At 43.5% G+C, this 22,355-nt stretch overlaps 1 protein-coding gene across 3 annotated transcripts in view; it reads right to left on the reverse strand.

Annotated features, from left to right (window-relative positions):
- VPS13A (vacuolar protein sorting 13 homolog A) overlaps positions 1 to 22,355 on the reverse strand; it is a 154,319-nt gene that overhangs the window by 111,434 nt on the left and 20,530 nt on the right. For all 3 annotated transcript variants that reach the window (XM_080972149.1, XM_080972148.1, XM_080972150.1), the window contains exons 9-14: positions 19,526 to 19,606; positions 18,693 to 18,750; positions 12,719 to 12,846; positions 9,686 to 9,792; positions 6,402 to 6,573; positions 2,090 to 2,152 (exon numbers count right to left, since the gene is read on the reverse strand). In XM_080972149.1, coding sequence (XP_080828275.1) covers positions 2,090 to 2,152; positions 6,402 to 6,573; positions 9,686 to 9,792; positions 12,719 to 12,846; positions 18,693 to 18,750; positions 19,526 to 19,606 — 609 coding nt within the window. The remainder of the gene's footprint in view (positions 1 to 2,089; positions 2,153 to 6,401; positions 6,574 to 9,685; positions 9,793 to 12,718; positions 12,847 to 18,692; positions 18,751 to 19,525; positions 19,607 to 22,355) is intronic.

Here is a 22,355-nt window from a genome sequence, read left to right on the forward strand (position 1 = left end):
TTCTTTCTTTACTACCTCCTTGCTTTGCTTTCTCTACATCCTATCTTCTCCTCAAAACCAACAATCCTAGATTGACTCTGACTTACTTGGCAGCAAGACCCACTGGAGTGAGTGGGATTTACTTCTGAGTAGACATGATGAGGATTGCAGTGTCCCGTCAGAATCTCCTTCCCCTTCCCCCCTTTCCATCCAATGTTTTGCCTCAAGCCTTAACAGAGCTCTCTCCCATTTCAGAGGCAATCCTAACTTTTAAATGAGCTGCTTTAAAGGGGAAGTTAAGGAGTCAGCAGCAGCAGGCGACCCCACTCTGCTAGGTGCTGGGGTGGATTGCACCCTGTGCCTTGCAGAGTCAGACCCAGGCTGCCACCAGGTCCAGCACTGGCAACAAGCAGCTCTGGCTCACCCAGCCCTACCCACTGCCACCCCACCCCCAAACTTACTGGACATTGGGGTTCTGTATCACGGGCTTTACTGGTCAAAGCAGGAGCCTCAGCAATCGCCCTCTCCTCCCCTGGAAACAAACCGGGACTGCTCCAAGAAAAAGGAGCACTAGGCCCTGGTGGGCTGCCCCCTTACCTGCTTGTGATTGGCTAAGCAGATAGCCAGCCAATCAGGATTTTTAAAAATGATTTTCCTTTCTTCACTTCTCACTTCCCTCTGTGGCCCCCTAGCCTTGCACTATGGCCCATTTACACGTTTTTCACCTGTGGCCCCCTTGGAATAACCATATGGCCTTCAGTTGGGAAACACTGAACTAGCTCACAAACACGCAGAATGGAGCAAAGGGGGCTTTAAAGTAATAGCAATTTCCTCCTCCACCCCTTAATTTTAAGCAACAGCTTCTGTCTGGAAGAGGGAAGGGAAGGCTCAAGGCCAGAGGTCGGCAACCTAAGGCCCATGGGCCAGAAGGAGCCCATGAGGGTTGCTTAACTGGCCCATGAGCCACCCCCAAACCAAGCTGCCCACTCGGCAAGTCCCCGTGCGCTGCGCTAAACCGGCACAGCGCGGCACAGGGACTCTCTTCCGTGACTCCAGAAATCGCATCTGCGCATGTCCGCAGCACCAGAAATCGTTTCTGCGCATGCACGATTTTCGGCATCTGGACATGTGCAGATGCGATTTCCGGCACCATGGACTTGCGCAGAAGCAATTTCCGGCATCGCACTGCGCCAGTCCAGCCCACAGGGAATCTCCGCGGGAGTGATCCGGCCCATGCCCAGTAAGCCTTGCTGACCCCTGCTCAAGGCAGTATCCTGCTTTCTGAGCTGGGTAGCTCAGCTCACAAACAGGCAGAAAGCAGCAAAGGGGGCTTTAAAGGCATGAAAAAGTGCTTTCTTCCTCTTGAGAAAGAAGGAGAGACAGAACAGCTTGCAAAGTGCAATGAACTTCCCTGCACCTCTGCTCAACTGGTTCACAGAGAGGCCCTGCCTCTCCAGCTCAAGCAAGCAAGCAGGAGGAGCAGGGCTGTTTGCAAAGCTGAAGGAGAGGGAGGTCAGCTGTTAGGCGGGAGAGCCTCAGCAAAGCCCCACTGCACCTCCTGCTCCTGAGGAGACCCCCTCTGGAGCTGCAGAGGGCGGCTGCTTTGGGATCTGGGGAGGGTCTCATGAGCCAGAGGTGCAGCAGAGTTTTGCTGAGGCTGCTCAGGTCTCTCCCCCACTCCCTCCCTGGCCTCCTGGGGGTGACAGAACTCTGTTCCAGGGGCATTCTGGCTCAAAAAAGCCCTGAATAGAGCAAGTGTGTAGAAGATCTGTATCAGAATGTGGGAGCTCTGGAGGAGCAAGTGCAACCCTATGTTATTGCTTGGTAATTTAAATTATATTGGAAGCATATTAATAAGTAACTATAACTTGAAAATTTAATTGCTGAATCTATAGACATCCCAAAAGGAGATGCCAAGACTGAGGTCCTGGAACTTATTTGAAATGTATACACAGAAACTGTTCCACGGAAGTTTAATTTGAGCTTGCTGTTGTTGAAGACTTCTATGCATTTCTCCAAGCAAGGAGCAAATAGAATCTTTTTAACCTCAAAGATGTTAAACAACTAACTCATGGTTTCCATAAAATCAAATTCACTTTAGAGCAGTTACCTCAAATTCTGCCTGTTGTCTTGCCAGAGTGATGTTGAATATGTCCAAGGTCTTCTCTAGTTCCTATAAAGGGGGTTGAAAGTAACATAAAATGTCACTACACAGAGAAATGGCAAAATGGCTCCTCCATAATTATTTATGAAAAGAGAAATGTTCTGGTAGATCTCTCCCCCCACCACTCTGGTCAGAGTTAGAGGAAGTTGTGAGAGAAATTTGTGAAACAGCTGCGTTACAATTTATCAAGGTTAAATGATATTTGTATTATCATGAACACTACTGTGTGAATAGTTACATATATTTAAACTTTAATGTAGCAATTACACACTGTAATTTTCATTTCATTTCCCTCTAATCTCACTGTTTACAATTCCTCCCTCTACTCCATCAACCTGCCAAAGTAACACTTCTTGCATCTGAAGAAATAGACTCTAGTCCACACAAGCTTATGCCATAATAAATTTATTAGTATTTAAATTACTACCAAACTCTTTTCTGAAAAGGCACCATAGTAAAATACAAATTTCAGGAGTACTGAAGGGAATGACACAGGGGATATAGGAAAGAGGCTGGGTGGCTTTAGGTAGGTCCTATTGCAGGAGACCAGAAATCAAATTACAGAATGCTATAGAGAAAAGTAAAGAATCAGAGCCCAATGGAGTCCTCATTTATTTATTTATTTATTTATTTTTCATTTCTGTACTAGTACAATTCAAACTTAATGACTAAATATAAATGGGGACTTGAAATTTGGAGTAGGCAAAATAGGGGCTATGAAAATAGAAAAATGCTTTGGGTAAAGTGAAGGAAGATTAGGGCTTTAGGGGTCAGAATGGAAGTATAAATAAATGAAATAAGAGCACAGAAGAATTCTAGAAATATGGCAGGCTGCCTCATAATAAATTTGATGAACATTACTTTCAATGAAATCAAAAGAGATGCTGCTGCTTTGATCCTGACTATCCTCTCTGGAGAGACACTTCCCCCTTCACTGTATCCAAGAGGGTGCTGAGAAGGATGCTATTTTGAGTGCTTCTTGAAAGGTTGGCGCTTTCACTAGGAGACTGAGGTGCCATTTCTTCTGTCCTATTTTTGAGCACAACGAAGAATATGGAGTAGAGACCACAAAGACGCTGGTGGGAAGGAACTGGAACTATAGCTCCCATGGAAAGACAGTGAATCAAAGACCAAACAGCTTGAAGACAAAGTTTGTTTTTTGGTAGTGGAGAAGGGACGAAATGATCGGGAAGAACCAAAATGAAGTCTATTAGGTAACGTTCTGAAACAATTTCCTTAACTCAGCAGTCGGAGACAGACTTTTGCAGGCGGGAAGAAAGCTAGAAAGATGAGCCGTCCACAAGAGACGTCACTGAGTTCATTGTTTGGTTGTCTGCATTTGAGGAAGCCTGGAACCGCTGGAACCCTTGCCTACCTTGAAAATGTTAACAAAAGGGGTGGGATCAGAATCTAAAGTCCCTTTGTCTATTTGGGTTCAAAGAGGAGAAAGGACTGAGACTGAGAAGCATTTGTTGAGAAACTGGCCGGTCACTTGTAATCTCTCCGGGTTAGCAAAACTTTCCATTTTTCCTTTGATTCAATAAGGACATTTTTCAATTCCCAAAAAGGTGACTGCCGGAAAAGGGAACGGTAGAAAAGTTCAATTTAGACGCTGCATCCGCATTCCAGCTCTAGCCACAAAGTGCATCTAGCCGCTACCTGGGACACTACTGCTCTAGCTGAAAATTGAACGGAATCCATAGAGGCATCAGCCATAAAGGCCCGAGCATTTAGTAGCTTACTCAGACTTTGGTGTTGATTGCAATAAGTCCTCAAGCCACACAATGCATGCTTGGTCACATGATGAAGCAACCCAGGAAGCTCTTAAGAAAAGGGCAGCTGCTTGAGAGCCAGTGTGGTGTAGTGGTTAAGAGCGGTAGACTCATAATCTGGGGAACCGGGTTCGCGTCTCCGTTCCTCCACACGCAGCTGCTGGGTGACCTTGGGCTAGTCACACTTCTTTGAAGTCTCTCAGCCCCACTCACCTCACAGAGTGTTTGTTATGAGGGAGGAAGGGAAAGGAGAATGTTAGCCGCTTTGAGACTCCTTCGGGTAGTGATAAAGCGGGATATCAAATCCAAACTCTTCTTCATGAATTTACATGGAGCGAACTCCAGCCTCCTGTCAGTCATGTCCCGGAGTTGGGCATTTCCCTCCCGAGGGATCAGATGATGAGATGAAAGATTTAACACCAGTCAGTCTGTGGCAGGGATCTTAATGTATGCCATGAATTCAGGATCCATATCATATAACTCGTCAGCCAGGGCATTATTCTTTCTAGAATACATAGGCATGTCAAGCTCAGACTTAACAACCACCTTCAATACTGATGGCACCGACATAAAGGTAGCTGAAGTGCTGTTATTAGTAAAGACACCTCACTCTCTGGTTTTGAGGCTGACATTTTATGAGACGGAGTTGATAATTCCAATGTGTGCATTATCTTATGTTTCAGGATGAGGGCACTAGCCTCTTGGAACAGTCTTATAGAAAAGGATTCGTCTTGAACAGAACCATCACTCTAATCATCATCAACTTCTGCTTCTAGCAAAGAGGGTGGAGAGGAAGGAAAAGAAAACTCATCCTCAGCCTTTTTTCCCATAGAGATGAAGGTGTTAGGGGAAAAGACCCTAAGATCCAACTCCAACTGCCCCCCCCCCGGTGGCAGAATGAGTTGCTTAAAAAAAAAAACTTAGGCTGCTTCTTTGGAAGTAAGTAAGTAAGTTAAATGCAATTCAGAGGACAGTGAAGCAATCAGGGCTTTCTTTAACTGCTCAATCAATGAGGTTGGAAAGGTTTGAGAAGTGGGGGGGTGGAGTGGGGCACCTTAAGTGGCTGGCGAGGGAACATGACACTCTTGTCCCTGTTCTGCCGAAAAACCTAAGAATTCTGGCTCAGAATCTGATAAAGCATCAATCTGTCCCTCGCCAGCAGGTGGCAGTATAGTCTTAGCACTTGACAGAGTGGAAGCACTTTTAGGAGCTGAGGCTTGCTTTGTATTGCAAGCCTGGGACTGAGGTAAAATTATGGAAGAAAGACGCTTCTTTGGAAGGTCTGGGGGAGCAGTCTTAGCAAATCCCCCAGATTAGAGGACACCATGCTGTTTTTGCTTTGCTTTTTTGGAGGTGGGCTGCTTCAGCCACAAGTGTTCTCCATGTGCCATTAGAACAGCAAAGAGGCACGCACGCGCGCGCGCACACACACACACAGAAACAAAAGGCCTCTGATTTTCACCAAATAAACACTCAACTCCATTTGCCACACCATGGACCGGGAGGAGGAATAGATATATTCAGCCCAAAGATCTCCGTTTGCCACTCCGTGGACCAGGAGAAAAGGCAGGCAAAAGCCTCACTCCTTGTCACAGCCGCTGACCAGGAGGATGAGGATGAGGGGCAGGCACTCCGCCGTCGCCAAAGCAAACCAGAAGGCAGGCAGGCAGGCAGGCAGGCTTCAAGATCAAAGGCCAAGAGAAGCAGGCAGGCAGGACGTAACAGGGACACTCACTTCGTTGCCAGTGTAAAAACAGCAAACCGGGAGGAGGTGGCCAAGTTGTTTTTAAATCAGGGCAGGAGAACGCAAGCACCACACCACCCGTCACACAAGTAGCGCGCACACCAAAACGAAAGACAGAAATACAGTTGTGACCCCAGAAAAATGGCAGTGGCCGCAGAGGCTGCTGAGGGAAAGAAAAAGAGCGCGCTGGCAGTGGGCCGCTGCGCCTGTAGGCGGGAACGGCCATTGGTGTTGCGGCAAGGGCACCGGTTCTGGAAAATTTATCAATGTAAGTAAACAACTAAGGAATAAAAGAAAGGGGGCATATAAGCAGAACAACCAAATGGAAAGAGCAACGGAAAGCGGGTTTTTTGGGGGGGCGGGGAACCACAACACACAAGGAACTGTAAAACTAAAATGACAATAAGGTAAATCTAAAGAAAAAAAGGGGGTTCAGAAACTAGTAAAAAACTTAGCTGAGTCAGGAGAGCCAGAAGGAACATACTGTCTGCACTAGACAGGAGGAAAAGCTGAGGGAGTCCAGCCTGTTTCCCACAAGTCTTTGCTCCTGTCTAGTGTCTTGCGACAGGATGAACACCCTTTCCACTGAATATGATGCCCCACAAACTAAAATGGTGTACCATAATATGTAAGTAAATATGCAACACCAGCATTTAGAAATCTATCAGGAACAGCAGACAGAATTTTTAGTGTTTATTATAAAAGTTAATCTCCAAATTAACAGTAATTTCAAAGTACTAACTTCCAGCATGTTCAAACATTCCTCAGCAGGCTTCTTTGATGTTATTTTTGTTTTGTACAGATCTCTATAGCTCTTCACTTTATTCCTATGGTAACGAATATGTTCCCAAGACCACATCTGTAACTTCGGTTGGACATTTACTTCAAGAATGCCAAATATAACGTACTTCCACCTAATGGGGGGAAAGAAAACATTTTGGGAAAGCACAATATGAAAAAGGATTTTTCCTTTTAAAGCACATCTTAGTATGAGTCTTAATTTGGTGCAAAAGAACCCAGTTATTGATTTTCCTCCAAAGCACACAAAAGTTTAATATGTTCTTATGGGATGCTTATGGAATTCTCCCCTACCAAATTTTTGGAACTTTTTACCACAACAGCGCCAACATTTCAGCAGAATCCAGATTTGTCCAGCTTTCCATTTTTGGAATGTGTAACATTTCATAAAATCATAGAATAGTAGAGCTGGAAGAGACCCCATGGGACATCTAGTCCACCCTCCTGCAATGCAGGAATCTCAGCTAGATAGTACATGACAGATGGCCATTTAACCTCTGCTTATAGAAACCTCCAGTGAAAGAGAGTCCACAAGCTCCTGAGGGAATCTGCTCCCTGAAGTGTAGATTTGAGAAGTTGCTGATGATACAAATGGGTTGGGTAGTACCCCTCATCATGTGACAGAGGCAGGAGAGCAAAGACCTCTGGGAGGCAGGTGCGGTCCCCTCAGTTTTTTCAGCTTTGCCAAGCAGCATTAGACATTGATCTTAGCCAGAAAGGAAAATGTATAGTAAATCCCCTCCTTCCCATATTACTGCAGACCACAGTAGAGATGGGTACCATGTGTATCATCAGCAACCTTTCTCAAATCTATGCTTCAAAAGGTAAGACCAATTGTCCTAATAGTACTTCATTCAGCAGAGCTTTACTTGCGCTGAAGGCAAATGAGCGTAATGGTTATCAAATCCAATACAATCAGGATTGGCTCAGTCCATATAAAATCCAGTTGCAGCATTTATGAACTTAACTCATAATAAGACTAAACCTTAGCACTAAGAAACACCACACCAGAAGGAAGAGAGATAAAGAGAAAAGTAAGACCCAGGCTCCTTTTGGCCTATATTTCTAGTCAGCATGACTCTGCAGAATAGAGATAAGAGAACTAGTTCAAAGCAGCTTCCCAGAAGGTATAACCCAAACAATTGTTAACCCTTCTGCCCATGCTTCTCTCACACATAGAAGCTTCTAGTAGTTTCTTGTATTGATCGGAATAGAAAAGAATAGGAAAGATCTTTACACATGAGATCAATACTTTCTGCATTAAGAAATGCAAACTGACAGGAATATGACACGTTTTCTCGTAGAGGCTGAATGAAAGGAAAGAAGGGAAAGTCAAGGAAAAAGTAAGAGTGAAGCGGCAAGACACAGGAGGATTTTTTTATTTTTTTTTACCTCAGCAGAGAGAGAGAAAGGGAAGTTAGAGACCAAACTCAGCAGGAAATTAAAGGGAAATAAGAAAAATTGGAAAACACCAGAAAAAACAACAATAAGGAACAGCTGAAATTTGAAAAAGTTAACTGAAAAGGAAGATCAGTGAGAGCCAGGGGAAAAGATCTGATCCATCAGGCAGGAGAGAGAAAAACTGAGGGGACTGCACCTGCCTCCCAGAGTTCTTTGCTCTCCTGCCTCCATCACGTGACGAGGGATAATATCCAACCCATTTGGGCAATCAGCAACCGCCTCAAATCAGCTCTTACTCTCAGAAAGTTCTTCCTGATGCTGAGTCAGAATCTACCTTCTTGAAGCCACTGGCTCAAATCCTACCCTCCAAGCAAGAGAAAACAAGTCTGCTCTACCTTCCATGTGACAGCCCTTCAGATATTTGAAGATGGCTATCATATCTCCACTCAGTCTCCCCATTTCCAGGCTAAACATACACAGCTCCTTCAACCATTCCTCATAAGGCTTGCTTTCCAAACCCTTGATCATCTTCGTTGCCCCCTGCAGCACATGTTCCAGCTTGTCAATATCCTTCTTAAATTGCAGTGTCCAGAATTGGACATAAGTCAGAATAAAGATAAAGGGACCCCTGACCATTAGGTCCAGTCGTGGACGACTCTGGGGTTGCGGTGCTCATCTCACTTTACTGGCCAAGGGAGCCGGCATACAGCTTTCGAGTCATGTGGCCAACATGACTAAGCCACTTCTGGCGAACCAGAGCAGCGCACGGAAATGCCGTTTACCTTCCCACCGGAGCTGTACCTATTTATCTCTACTTGCACTTTGACGTGCTTTCAAACTGCTAGGTTGGCAGGAGCAGGGACCGAGCAACGGGAGCTCACCCCATTGCAGGGATTCGAACCGCCAGCATTAGCTTTTTTTGCTGCCTCGTGTTAAGCTTGTGGAGACCCCTAGATCCTTTTCACATGTACTATTGGCAAGCCAGGTGTCCCCCATCTTATATCTGTGCAGCTGGTTCTTCCTGCCTAAATGCAGAACCTTACATTTGTCCCTACTGAAATTCATTTTGTTAGTTTCTCCAATCTGTTAAGGTCATTTTGAACCCCAATCATATCTTCTGCAGTATTAGCTACCACTCCCAGCTTGTTGCCATTTGCAAATTTTATGAGCATCCCCTCAACGGGCCCAAGACAGAACCCTAAGACACCGCACTTGTCACTTTATTTCAGGTTTATGTGGAACCATTAATGACTACTCTTTGAGTTTGGTCGGCCAACCAGTTACAAATTCAGAAAAGCCATAGTAAAAAAAAGTAGCTCTAGGTGATACTTTTTGTTTCTTCCAAAGAATAGAGGCCTTCTGGAGACAGGCAGCGTTAACTTTTTTTTAAGCCTCCAAAAGAAAAGCAGTAGAACAGAAATGAGGGACATATGCTCATCTCCAATCATAGGGTTGTACCAGATTATGGTAAATAATATGCTCATCTCCATGCTCAGAACAGACCTATTAGAAATGAACTTGAGTTATTCATGACTAACTTAAGTCCACTGATTTTAAAGACTTTACTCCAAGTATGACACTGGACAGAACTTATCTTGTTTAACCGTCTGAAATATGTTGTAATTATGTTGTGCACATTTCAATACACAGCTTAAAGACATATGAATTAATATGTACAAGAGATGAGCTAAAACCCTCCTGGAAAATATATTTGAAAATGAATTCATGCCTGATTTTTCTCTCAGAAAGAACAATGTTGTTTTGATAAAAAAAAAACCTCACAGGTAATTTTTAGAAGCAAGTTATTTACAAAAATGGATACGTTACCATTTCTTGGCATTGTTGTGAACAGGAACATCTGGCCTGTATTTCCTGTATGGTAAATTTCGAGTCATCATATCAATTGATTCAAGAAGCTCCATAATACTGAAATACTGCAGGAAAAAATGTTACACTTAGGAGTTTTCTTACAAAAGAATTATAACAGAACCTTAAAAACATTATTTTTAGTACAAGCTATTTGTTAGCAGAACTTTCTTTTTTAAACTGCCAATAATGTATTTAATAGAGAAATGCAGATATACAAGTAGGATTCTGCATTAACCATCATCTTGCCAAAAAAGAAAATCACACTAAACATGACAAATACGAGTGAAAGCATGTTCTGCTCTAGAGGCACAGGTTAACTAATTATAGATTAACTACTGGGTGAAACTGGGTGAAACAGAATTTTGTTCTTTTTACTGAGTAAATGGAAATTTGCAGAAAATTTCATTTTTCTCGCTCACTCAGTGAAGGAAGACACGTGAATGCTCATAATCAAGTGTTTATCCCAAAATGAGCAGTTAATCCTGCACTGCAAATTGTCCAAGAGGACGACTGCTGTAGAAGCAAAGACAGAGAAGCAAAACCTTTAATGTCAGACCCTGACCTAAGAATCTTGCCAGAAGGAATTGAGCCAAACCATTATTTGTTTTAAATAGAAATTATTATTGATTTTCAACATAACATTAACATAACATAGAAATTTCCCCATTTGACCCAGACAATTGTTGATAAAGCTCTTGCTCCCAATGAATAACAAGATGTCCGACTGATACTAGCACCATATAGTCTTTGACCAATGAGCTGAAGGGCATGCTGAAACTTCTTTCTGATAAGAAGCCAGGCAAAAGAAGAAACTTCCTCAACAGCTTCATCCTATCCCAAAAGCCAAGGTGTGCAGCAGATGGGCCATAGAGCTTACTTCAGCGGCTTGGGAGGGTCATACGTGGCTTGACCCTGTCATTTGAGGGGATGTGAGCGATATACACCCAATGCCTAGGCCAAATCCAGCCTACATCTGGAATCAATAAAGTTGTGGCCAATTCTTAAATCCCAGACTGTCCTGTTTGTCCCCCTTCTTGGCTCAGGCCTTACTCTGGGGGTGGGGGTCACTGTGAGCAGGTCTGCAATGTATAGAACACACTTGTTATTTTTCCTGCATATTGCTCTGATACCCAGCAGGTGGCAACAAGTTGCATCTAAACTTTATTACAGTATATTTGAAGCACAGTGGTACCTCTGGCTACAGACGCTTCAGGTTACAGACTCCGCTAACCCAGAAATATTATCTCAGGTTAAGAACTTTGCTTCAGGATGAGAACAGAAATCGCGCAGCGGCAGCTAAAATTAGCTAAAATGGTACCTTGGGTTAAGAGCAGTTTCAGGTTAAGAACGGACCTCCAGAACGTATTAACCCGGGGTACCACTGTACTATTTTAGGCACAGGGAGGAAAGACCTAAGGCAGCTGATACACTTCATTCAATGCCCTGCTGTGCTCCTTGCCAGCAGGGAAGGCATGAGGGCAGACAAATGTTCTTGCACTCCTCCTTCCTTTCATTTTCTTAAAAAAAAATATTTTCCTTGTCACCGAGAACTGGACGGAGGTAGTTTTTGCCATTGCTTGTGGGGCAGGCATGTCGGAGGACTGAGAAGTTGCTGGATCTATCCCTAGCACACAGCCTTTTCAGTTTTACCAAAATAATAAGGGTGAGATCCGCAGTAGATTCTGCAGTACTGGAGAAGGGGCATTCAATACTGGATCTCCCTCTCTGAGGCTGGAACACACTCTCTGCCCTTGGAAAGGATGGTCCAATGCTTCCTACAGTCCCTGAGATAGCCTCTCATGGACCATAAGATTACATAGTTTATTTCATTGTTTTCTCTGTTACTGTTTAGTGTCTTGAATAATTTATCAATGCAGCCAGGTTTTTGGATACTGAGCTGAGTTGATTGTATAATTAGATTCAGTCTCTTTTGATATACAGTGCTCCCTCGGGTTACATACGCTTCAGGTTCCATACGCTTCAGGTTACACACTCTGCTAACCCAGAAATAGTACTTCAGGTTAAGAACTTCGCTTCAGGATGAGAACAGAAATTGTGCTCCGGCGGCGCGGCGGCAGCAGGAGGCCCCATTAGCTAAAGTGGTGCTTCAGGTTAAGAACAGTTTCAGGTTAAGTACGGGCCTCCGGAACGAATTAAGTACTTAACCCGAGGTACCACTGTATGTGATTTATGCATTCAGTGTATTATTGCTCTCATTGTATAATATGGTATTATGAACACAGAAATGAATGAAATCTGTTGGCCTCACAATTCAGTTACATTAAAATTATTTCTTTATTCAATTCATTTTTCCCCACCCTTTATCAAAAGATTCTAGGGCAGTGTACAACATGAGGAACACAAATTTGATAATTCTTTCTCTATATAATTTGTACTGTCTGTCTTAAGCCACTAGCAGGTACAAGAGGCACATGGAATGAGCCTGAATCTGGAATTCATCCCTTGCAGAAATCCACCTGAATCTGACTGAGTCACCCGAGGAGGAGTATAGGAGAGGGAGGTGTTTCCATGACCTGGAGCGGAGGGCCTCTCCTTGCACCTTCTATGGCCAAAGGAAGACATTTTGTAGCAGATGATGGGAATAGGGGGGAAAGAAAGATAAATGGGGTAGCGTGGGAAGAGAGATTCTTTTGAAGGGAAGCTATGGGATGGGAGAGACAGAGGGGAGACATTCCAACTCTTTTGTGGTTTGGAAGTGAGGAAGAACACACACTACAGTTCTGGGGAGGGAAACTGGGGCAGTGAGAGGGGGTGGGAAGCAATGCAAGCAGGGGGACACCATCTACATATGAAGATCAGCTGTAGGGGTGGGTGGGTGGGGGTGCGGGGGTGTTATCATTATATTATTGTTATTATTTTAGAAAGTTCATCTGCAACAGGGAATGTGTTAGGAATGTCAAGTTATAATGTGCTTCCGGGTCCATGAGAAAATGAAGTTTATTTCAATTAAAATCATTTCTGGAAAGTTACCTGTGGTTTATTAAGTTCTATGGCTATATCCTGAAGATTCACATCTAGATCTAGTTTTGGTGCAGAAAAGTCAACATCAGATCGTGGATTCATACGGAGCTTGGCTTTAGCTGATATTGGACGGAATACTACAACAAAAAACAACAAAAAACAGAATTTTAGAAGGCGGCAGTCAAAAGGGAAGTGGATCATGTAAACAATTTTATCATTTAATTTATGAGGAGATCTTCTCTTTTTTTACTATTGTGAGCGAAGAAAACAGGATTCCCTGCTACTCACCAGGTAGTAACGCTTGTCTTGGTGAACACTTCCCCAATCGCAAGCAGTGTGCTTGCTAATGTAGACTATATGAGTAGAACTATGCACAGAACAAAGGTTCTGTTGTGAAATGAGGGAACCTATGAATGAGCCAGCATCCCTGAGGCAACCTCCTCAGCTGTCAGTGTGGTATAGTAGATGGAATGTGGTGGTTCAACAGACCTCATCAACAAAACACAATTTGGCCTTGAGACAGTCACTAGCTTTCCTAACTTTCTTTTTTTTTTTTTTTTAATATTTATTCAAATTTTAAGATTACAGAAAAAGAAAAAAGTAAAAAGAGAAAAACAAATCACATACATCCTACAAGAAAAACACACAATACAAAGAAAAATACACAAGACAGAAAATCACAGTAAAAAATAACAAAAGAAAAATTCAACTTAAACCATTAAAACCGTTTTCCCATTTACTTATTTCCGTGACTTCCTCTCACTTCTCTGCTTTGTATTCTAATTCAAATCGTATCTCCAGCAAATCCTTCTAACCTTCTTTTCATTTGCTTATTTTAACATTCAAAAATATTTAATTCTCCTCTATCTTTTATTTTACACTTCATATTTACTTATTCCATTATACTCTGTCTGCCAATACGGTCTAATATTCTTCTCCAACCTTTTCTAACATTCTTTTATATTACAGTATTTCTGAAGATATGTTTTAAATTTTTTCCAATCTTCTTCCATCGACCCTTCTTCTTGATCTCGAATTCTGCCGGTCATCTCAGCCAGTTCCATATAGTCTATCACTTTTCTCTGCCATTCTTCTCGGGTAGGCAATTCTTGTGTCTTCCAGTATTTCCCAATGAGTATTCTTGCTGCTGCTGTCGCATACATAAAAAAATTCCTGTCTTCCCTTCGCACCAATTGACCGACCATGCCCAAGAGGAAGGCCTCTGGTTTCTTCAAGAAAGTATATTTCAATACCTTTTTTAATTCATTATATATCATTTCCCAGAAGGCCTTGATCTTTGGGCACGTCCACCAAAGGTGGAAGAAAGTACCTTCATTTTCTTTACATTTCCAACATTTATTATCAGGCAGATGATAAATTTTTGCTAGCTTGACTGGGGTTAAGTACCACCTGTAAATCATTTTCATTATATTTTCTCTTAAGGCGTTACAGGCCGTAAATTTCATACCTGTGGTCCATAACCGTTCCCAGTCAGCAAACATAATGTTATGCCCAACATCTTGCGCCCATTTAATCATAGCAGATTTGACTATTTCATCCTGTGTATTCCATTTCAACAGCAAATTATACATTCTTGACAGATTTTTAGTTTTAGGCTCTAACAATTCCGTTTCCAGTTTAGATTTTTCCTCCTGGAAACCAATCTTTTTGTCTAGCTTTCCTAACTTTCAGTCAAACTTATTGGTTTTAACTTTAATAAGGATAAAATAGGCAAGCTTATGTTGGCCAGAGAGCTTCCTTGAAGAAGTGCAGCACATTGATGGGAGTCTGAATTTTTTGCTGAACTACTGCAAATTACCCAGGAACTAAGAATAACCCCTGATTTACCTTCTGACCACACCTGGGCTATATACCTCACTATCTACTTAAAGAAATTACCATTTTTGTTATTACTGTTATTGTTATTATTGAGGAGGAGGATGTAAGAACAGGAAGCTCATAGTGGAGAAAGATTCCAACATAACAGTCCCTGACCTGCTGTTATTACAGATATTCTCCTAGCTGAGAGACTACTGGTTCTGCGAGACTTCAACATCCATGCCAAAGCAGCCAGCTCTGGGGCAGCTCAGGACTTCATGACTACCATGACAACCATGGGGCTGTCCCAACATGTCACCAGCCCAATGCACATGACAGGCCACACTCTGGACCTTGTTTTCTTGGGCAGAAAGAGGGTGATTTGAAGCTGGGGGACATTGACATCAGTCCCTTGTGTTGGTCAGATCACTTCCTGTTGAGATTTAGGGTGTCAGCACCTTTTCCCCTCCAATGAGGCAAGGAATCTATTAGGAAGGTCCACCCTCGGAGACTGATGGATCCAGTGGGATTCCAAACAGCTGGGGGGGGGGGCATTCCAACTGATATGACTGGCGCCCCTGTCAAAGCCCTGGCCGACCTCTGGGACACCCGAATGACTCAGACTATTGACACGATTGCACCTGAGGATCCTCTCCCACTTTGTGGAACCTAATTGGGCCCTTGGTACACTCCAGAGCTTAGGGCAAGGAAACAAGCTGGGAGACAGCTTGAACACAAGTGGAGGAAAGATCTGAATGAATGTAACCGAACACTGGTAAGGGCTCATTATCGAGCCTACCTAGTGGCAATGAAGGCAGCAAAAACTTTGCTGCCTCCATTGCATCCTCATTATATCATCTGGCAGAGCTTTTCCAGGTTGTACAGGGCCTTTTACAGGCTGGCCCAAAGGAGGTGATAGAACCAATGGTAGCTCGCTGTGACTTGTTTGCAAAGCATTTTGAGGATAAAATCACTTGCATCCACCAAGACCTTGACTCCGCTGTTATAGCAGATGAATCCCATGGGGTGCCCAGAGCACAGTCTAGTTCTGTTGTGTTGAATGAGTTTCAGTTGGTAAGGCTCAAGGATGTGGACAAGGTGCTGGGATCAGTCAGGGCGACCAGTTGCACTCCAGACCTTTGCCCTTCTTGATAAAAACCAGCAGGGAGGGAACAGCTGGCTGGGCCAGGGAGGTGATCAACACCTCTTTACGAGAGTGGGTGGTTCCTGCCTGTTTGAAGGAGGCGGTGGTAAAACCACTCCTTAAGAAACCTTCCCTGGATTCAGAAAACCTAACTAACTACCGGCCAGTTGCTAACCTCCCTTTCCTGAGCAAGGTTCTGGAGCAAATGGTCACAGACCAGATCCAGACGCTTTTGGAAGCTGATGTTCTGTATCCATTTCAACCAGGCTTTAGGCCCAGTTTTGGCACAGAAACATGTCCCTGTTAATTCTTCTCGACCTCTCAGCGGCTTTTGATACCATTTACCTTGGTATCCTTCTGGAGCGACTCTCCGAACTAGGGCTGGGTGATACTGCTTTGCGGTGGTTCCAGTCCTACTTGGATGGTCGTTTCCAGAGGGTGTTACTTGGGGAATGCTTTTCAGCCCTGTGGAACCTTCAATGTGGGGTTCAGCAGGGCTCAATCCTTTCCCCCATGTTGTTTAATGTCTACATGAAACCACTCAGTGTGATTATCCAGAGGTTTGGAGTACATTGCCAGCAGTATGCTGATGACACTCGGCTCTACAGTGGTACCTCTGGTTGCGAACGAGATCCGTTCCGGAGCCCCGTTCGCAACCTGAGGGGAACGCAACCCACGTCTGCGTGTCGCCACTTCTGCGCATGACGTCATTTTGAGTGTCTATGCATGCGCGAGCGGCGAAACCCAGAAGTAACCCTTTCCGGTACTTCCGGGTTGCCGCGGGACACAACCTGAAAACGTTCAACCTGAAGCAAACGCAACACGAGGTATGACTGATATTACATCTGCAGGTGAGGCAATGGAAGCGCTGGACCAGTGCCTTGCCTTGATGAGAGCCAGCAAACTGAAGCTCAATCCAGATAAGACTGAGGCACTGTTACTGGGTGGTTCCCAAGACCAGATGGGTGGGAGTTCGCCTGCTCTTGATGGGGTTACACTTCATCTGAAGGAGTAGGTTCGTAGCTTGGGAGTACTCCTAGATACTTGACTGTCACTCAAGGCTCAGGTGGCCTCAGTGGTCCAGAGTGCCTTTCATCAGCTTTGGCTGGTAACCCAGCTACACCCCTATCTGGACAGGGAAAGCCTAACCACTGTTGTCTATGCTCTAGTAACCTCAAGGTTAGATTACCACAATGTGTTACATGTAGTAACAATGTGTCACGGGAGCAAGAAAGTTTGAGCATATTAACCGATCCTGGTCCGACTGCACTGGCTACCAATTAGTTTCCAGGCGCAATTCAAAGTGCTGGTTTTGACCTGTAAAGCCTTAAACGGCTCAGGAGTGCAATACAGTGGTGCCCCGCAAGACGAATGCCTCGCAAGACGGAAAACCCGCAAGACGAAAGGGTTTTCCGTTTTGGAGGCGCTTCGCAAGACGAATTTCCCTATGGGCTTGCATCGCAAGACGAAAGCCCATAGGGAAATGCTGGCGGTCGGGAGCAAAGACTTTCGCACACAGCCGGCCTTCAGAAGAGGACCTCTTCTGAAGGCCGGCGGGGGGCAAAAGTCTTTGCTCCCCCCCGCCTGCCTTCCCCCCCGCCTGCCCCGGGCGATCTTAAAATGCTGGCGGGCGGGAGCGAAGCGTTCGCTGCCGACCCCCAGCATTTTAAAATCTCCCCGGGACAGCAGAGAAGTCTCTGCTGTCCCGGGGAGATTTTAAAATGCTGGGGGTCGGGAGCGAAGCGTTCACTGCCGACCCCCAGCATTTAAAAATCTCCCCGGGACAGCAGAGAAGTCTCTGCTGTCCCGGGGAGATTTTAAAATGCTGGGGGTCGGGAGCGAAGCGTTCGCTGCCGACCCCCAGCATTTTAAAATCTCCCCCTGTCCCGGGGAGATTTTAAAATGCTGGGGGTCGGGAGCGAAGCGTTCACTGCCGACCCCCAGCATTTTAAAATCTCCCCGGGACAGCAGAGAAGTCTCTGCTGTCCCAGGGAGATTTTTAAATGCTGGGGGTCGGCAGCGAACGCTTCGCTCCCGACCCCCAGCATTTTAAAACGCTGTTCCGAAGCGGGGCGGGGGGCCGGGAACACCTGCCCCAGCCGCCCCACTTCGGAACGCTGTTCCGAAGCAGGGCGGGGGGGGCGGGAACACCTGCCCCAGCCGCCCCACTTCGGAATGCTGCTCCGAAGCGGGGCGGGGGGCGGGAACACCTTCTGAAGGCGGGTGGGGGGCGAAAGTCTTTGTCCCCCCTGCCTGCCTTCCCAGGGGCTTTTAAATCGCCCCGGACAGCGGAGAAGTCCTCCGCTGTCCGGGGCGATTTTAAAATGCCGCCCGCCAGCATTTTAAGATCGCCCGGACAGCGGAGAAGTCCTCCGCTGTCCTGGGGTTTTTTAAAATGCTGGGGGTGGGAAGAAAAGCCCTTGCCCCCCCCCAGCCTTCAGAAGAGGTCCGGGGACAGACTGTCCCCAGACCTGGTCTGAAGGCGGTTTCCCTAGGAACGCATTGATTGATTTTCAATGCATTCCTATGGGAAACCGTGCATCGCAAGACGAAAAACTCGCAAGACGAAGAGACTTGCGGAACGAATTAATTTCGTCTTGCGAGGCACCACTGTACCTCAAGGACTGCCTCTTTCCATATGAACCTGCCCAGACCCTGAAATCATCTTCTGAGGCCCTTCTTCATGTGCCTCCTCCTCGAGAGGTCTGGAGGGTGACAACATGAGAACGGGCCTTCCTTGCAATGGCTCCCCATCTGGTTGATTTGATTGACATCCAATGCCCTTTTAAATTTTTCTTTTGGTGGGTGTTATTGGGTTGTTGTTTTTATTTTGATTATATATATTTTTATTTTATATTTTTATTTTGTTCTGTGAACCGCCCTGAGACCTCTGGGTATAGGGCAGTATATAAATTCAATAAATAAATAAATAAATATACACATGATCAGAAGGGCCAGAGCTAGAGAACTACACAATCACAGAAACCATATGTGGAATTACAGATACTATGAAGAACTTACCAAAGCTGTAGCCTTCTGGAATCATGTTAGTGCCCGCAACTCCACTTTTTAAGTTATTCTTTTGTAGAGGAAAGGGGAAATAGAAATAAAGTGTAAAAATGGAATATTAACATCCAAGAGCAGAATGCTTCAAATCAAGCTTTCCTGCTCAGCAGCTAAATAAAACTATTTTCAAGATACAAGGTCTGATTGTCTAATTAAAGTCTCTCATTCTCTCATATATATATATATATATATATATATATATATATATATCCCCCATTTCCAGAAAGATGATCTAGAAAGATACAGGAACTGGTCAGACTTGACTCTGTAACAAACCTTCTATTTAGCAGCATTTTGCAACAAGTATGAGATTCCCATGACATTCAGAGGCATAGAGGGATATACTTTCTTAAAAAACTGTGAGGAAGAAAGAATTTCAGCAAGCCCAACCTCTCCCAACCCTACACAATGTACACCTGTCAAAATCCCACCCTCTCTAATAATTAAAGGCACTGGGACTTTTTCCTATTTTGCATTTGGTCATCCTACATCATTTGAAGGTGAGAGATATTTAAGAATGATTTGATACTACCTTGGTTATGAACGACAGTACGTAAATGCCTTAAATAAATAAAATCACATGTATTTAGAAGTAATTTCTACGAAGTTCAGAAGGGCTTATTCCCAAGTAAATTAAGACAGGACTGCAATGTTAATACAGTAGAAAGAACAATACATTTTGAGTCCAAAGACTTCAAATCCAACATATTCAACAAAATGCAATCCCTACTGAGCAAACCTTATCTTGAAACAATTTATGGCATTAATATCATACTTTTTTCACTCACCAAAGATTCTTTAAAACCACCCTGATAAAACATTTCAGATTTCACATTCCAATATGCAAAAAAGTTGTCCAATCGAACGAGCTGAAATCAAAAATTTAAGCAGAATCAACGGAATTGTCACCTTCAGTACTTTTCCATGCAATACAAAGGATCCATATACCATATTTTTCCATTTATAAGACACCCCCATGTATAAGACACCCCCTGTTTTTGGGAACTCCAAATTAAGAAAACACCCCTCAGCACTATCAATGCTATAAGCACTATAAGACGAATCCCAATTTTAAACCAAATTTTTTGGTTAAAAAAGCCTAGTCTTATACAGAGAAAAATACAGTATATTAAACATATAAATGTTTGAGAGGAAGCTTCTGCACACATGCCACATTTTGGGGGATTAATGCCATTAATTAAAACATATAGGCTTTTTAAACATGGTACCCTCAGGGTTTGATCACAGACACATTTAATTAAAAACAAATCCTGTCAAAATCAATTAAAATAAGGATAAGGGTCAGAATACTATGACTGGTTTAAGGATCAGCGTTTTCCTTTTTCTCCCAGAATACCAACATATTGCAGTTTGGCCAGGTTCTATTAATATGCAAAAATAGCTCAAGTATTCAGCACAAATTAGTTACCAGATATACACTCTAGACATCAATCCACTGCAACAACTTTTCTTTATGAGCTACTATGGCAGTTTTACAAAATTCTCCATTATGCTCTGGCAGTTTTTAATGTATGTGGGGGAAGCTGGTACTGTCTGTGAATTTTGCCTGTTTTTTGTGTTCCTCTGCTTTTTAGAGATTGAATATTTCACTCCATAATGCTGTATCTCATATGGGATTCAGCTCTCATGGCTGTGTTGTACTATCATATTACATGGTCAGGTGGTGGTGTGTGAAGTGCAAGAGCCTTTCGTCTCATCTTTCCAAGCACCAGCAATATCCCAAGCAGTATCTTTTCCTTAATCCTTCATATTCCAAGAGGGATCATTGGGACTGAGAGATCAGCACCAGGAGGAGAGAGAAATTCCTTCCAGAAGGGAAGGGCATACACAGTTCAAAACTGACACTCCCAGAACACTAGCCATACTTAGGCTAAAGTGAAAACTGCAGTCACTGTCCTCGTTAAATTAATAGTGACTTATATACATAGCCAAGAAATCTGTAGAAAATGCATTATTTATTTGAAAATTACCCCTAGCCCAATGGCTTAGCAGCAAATAAGTTTCATTGCTAGCACCTCCATTTTCCTTGCTTTGTGAGAAACAGAGCTCACTGAAATTACATGCTGATTTTAAACATTACATTACTTGTACCTTGGAAGTAATGAGTTCTTACCCAATTTAAACAAGCTATTTCAGGCTTGTAACATATTCACTATTCAACTTATTTCCTATCATTTGTTGTTTGGATGCCCAAATTGTATTAACTCCTACCACGTTATGACTGTAAATAGGAGCCGTAAGAGCTCTGTAGGCATTAAAATCCCTCACTTGAGTAGCATCATATGGCAGAGAGGGAAGACCAAGCTCCAGTTCTGTCACCCTGTGCAAGCTGCAGAGCAAACTTTTGAAATGGGGAGCCTGCTGTACTCATGAAGACTCCCTACATGATCTAGAGCCCTGATCTTCCAAGGTACAAAATCATGCAGGGACTGCCATGAGGCTTCTCATTTAAAAGAAATGTCCTCTAACTGGTAGCCCATTCATTCCCGCTCATTGTCACACCTGTGAGAGACTGTAATTCCTGAAGTCATACTTTTTAAAACAGGTGCAAGATAGCGGAAGAATGATCTAACCCTTCCAGAGTCATGTCACTGAAGCTGTATCATGTTAATAAATAATGATAATTTGGCAAAGTAATGTGTTATTTCATTTACTATGATGCATAGTAAATCATTGCAGATAATGGGCCTGTAATTAAAAGGAAAAGCCATGCTTCTTGTTTTACCATAATTAAGCACCAGATCTGTACACTGCAACCACAGAGAGGAAGCTTTGTGCATGAAATGACACTAAATAGAAGAGTCAACAGTATGAAAAGTAATGTGCAAATTCCAGATCAGGTAGAAATAATGACTAAAGGTGGTCTATAGACAGTTAAAAATGAGGTGGCCCAAAACATGTCAACATCAGAAAATTATCAAGACTAAGAAAAACTCCAGTCAAACATTGTGCCATTCACATACATCGTCAGACAGCAGTTTTACACCATCTACTCTGCACAATTTATCTTTCTTCTATATGTAGCTTATAGCTCATCTTTATGAAGGTGTTGATTTCAAGAGCCTCAAAGTTCTTGGCAGCTAGGATGATATTCTCTAAGAGATTGTCAATGGAGTGGATTGTAGTTTCCTCTGAAAGTCAGTAGTTTTCTGCAAGTAACTTGGGATGATTGGTGCCCTAAGGTCCATATAACGAGGCACCCCAACTGTAATAGTAGGTGTTATCATCAACATTGCTTAGTTAAATGATCACAGCAATTATTTGGCATACATTTAGGCCTTCTCACTGGCTCCTCCCAGAATCTGGCACTCCCTCTCTAGAGAAGTTAGACTGGTCTTCTTGTCCTTCCGCCAGCAGGTGAAGACATTACTGTTCCAACAGGTTTTTTTGGAACTGACTGCTTTGTAATGAAAGGGCTAGTCCTGTGCTGTTTTTATTTTAATTATTTGTATATTATATGTCTGGAAAGATAGAAACAGATAGCTATAGAGATAGATATATGTAGTTGTAACTCTGTCAATGTTTGATTGTTTTTATTTATTGTTTTTATCTGTAAGCTGCCTTGAGTCTCTGCTAGGGAAAAAGGCAGAGTATAAA

The sequence above is a fragment of the Podarcis pityusensis genome, assembly GCF_964106645.2.
Source record: "Podarcis pityusensis genome assembly, chromosome: 11".
Lineage (NCBI taxonomy): Eukaryota > Metazoa > Chordata > Lepidosauria > Squamata > Lacertidae > Podarcis > Podarcis pityusensis.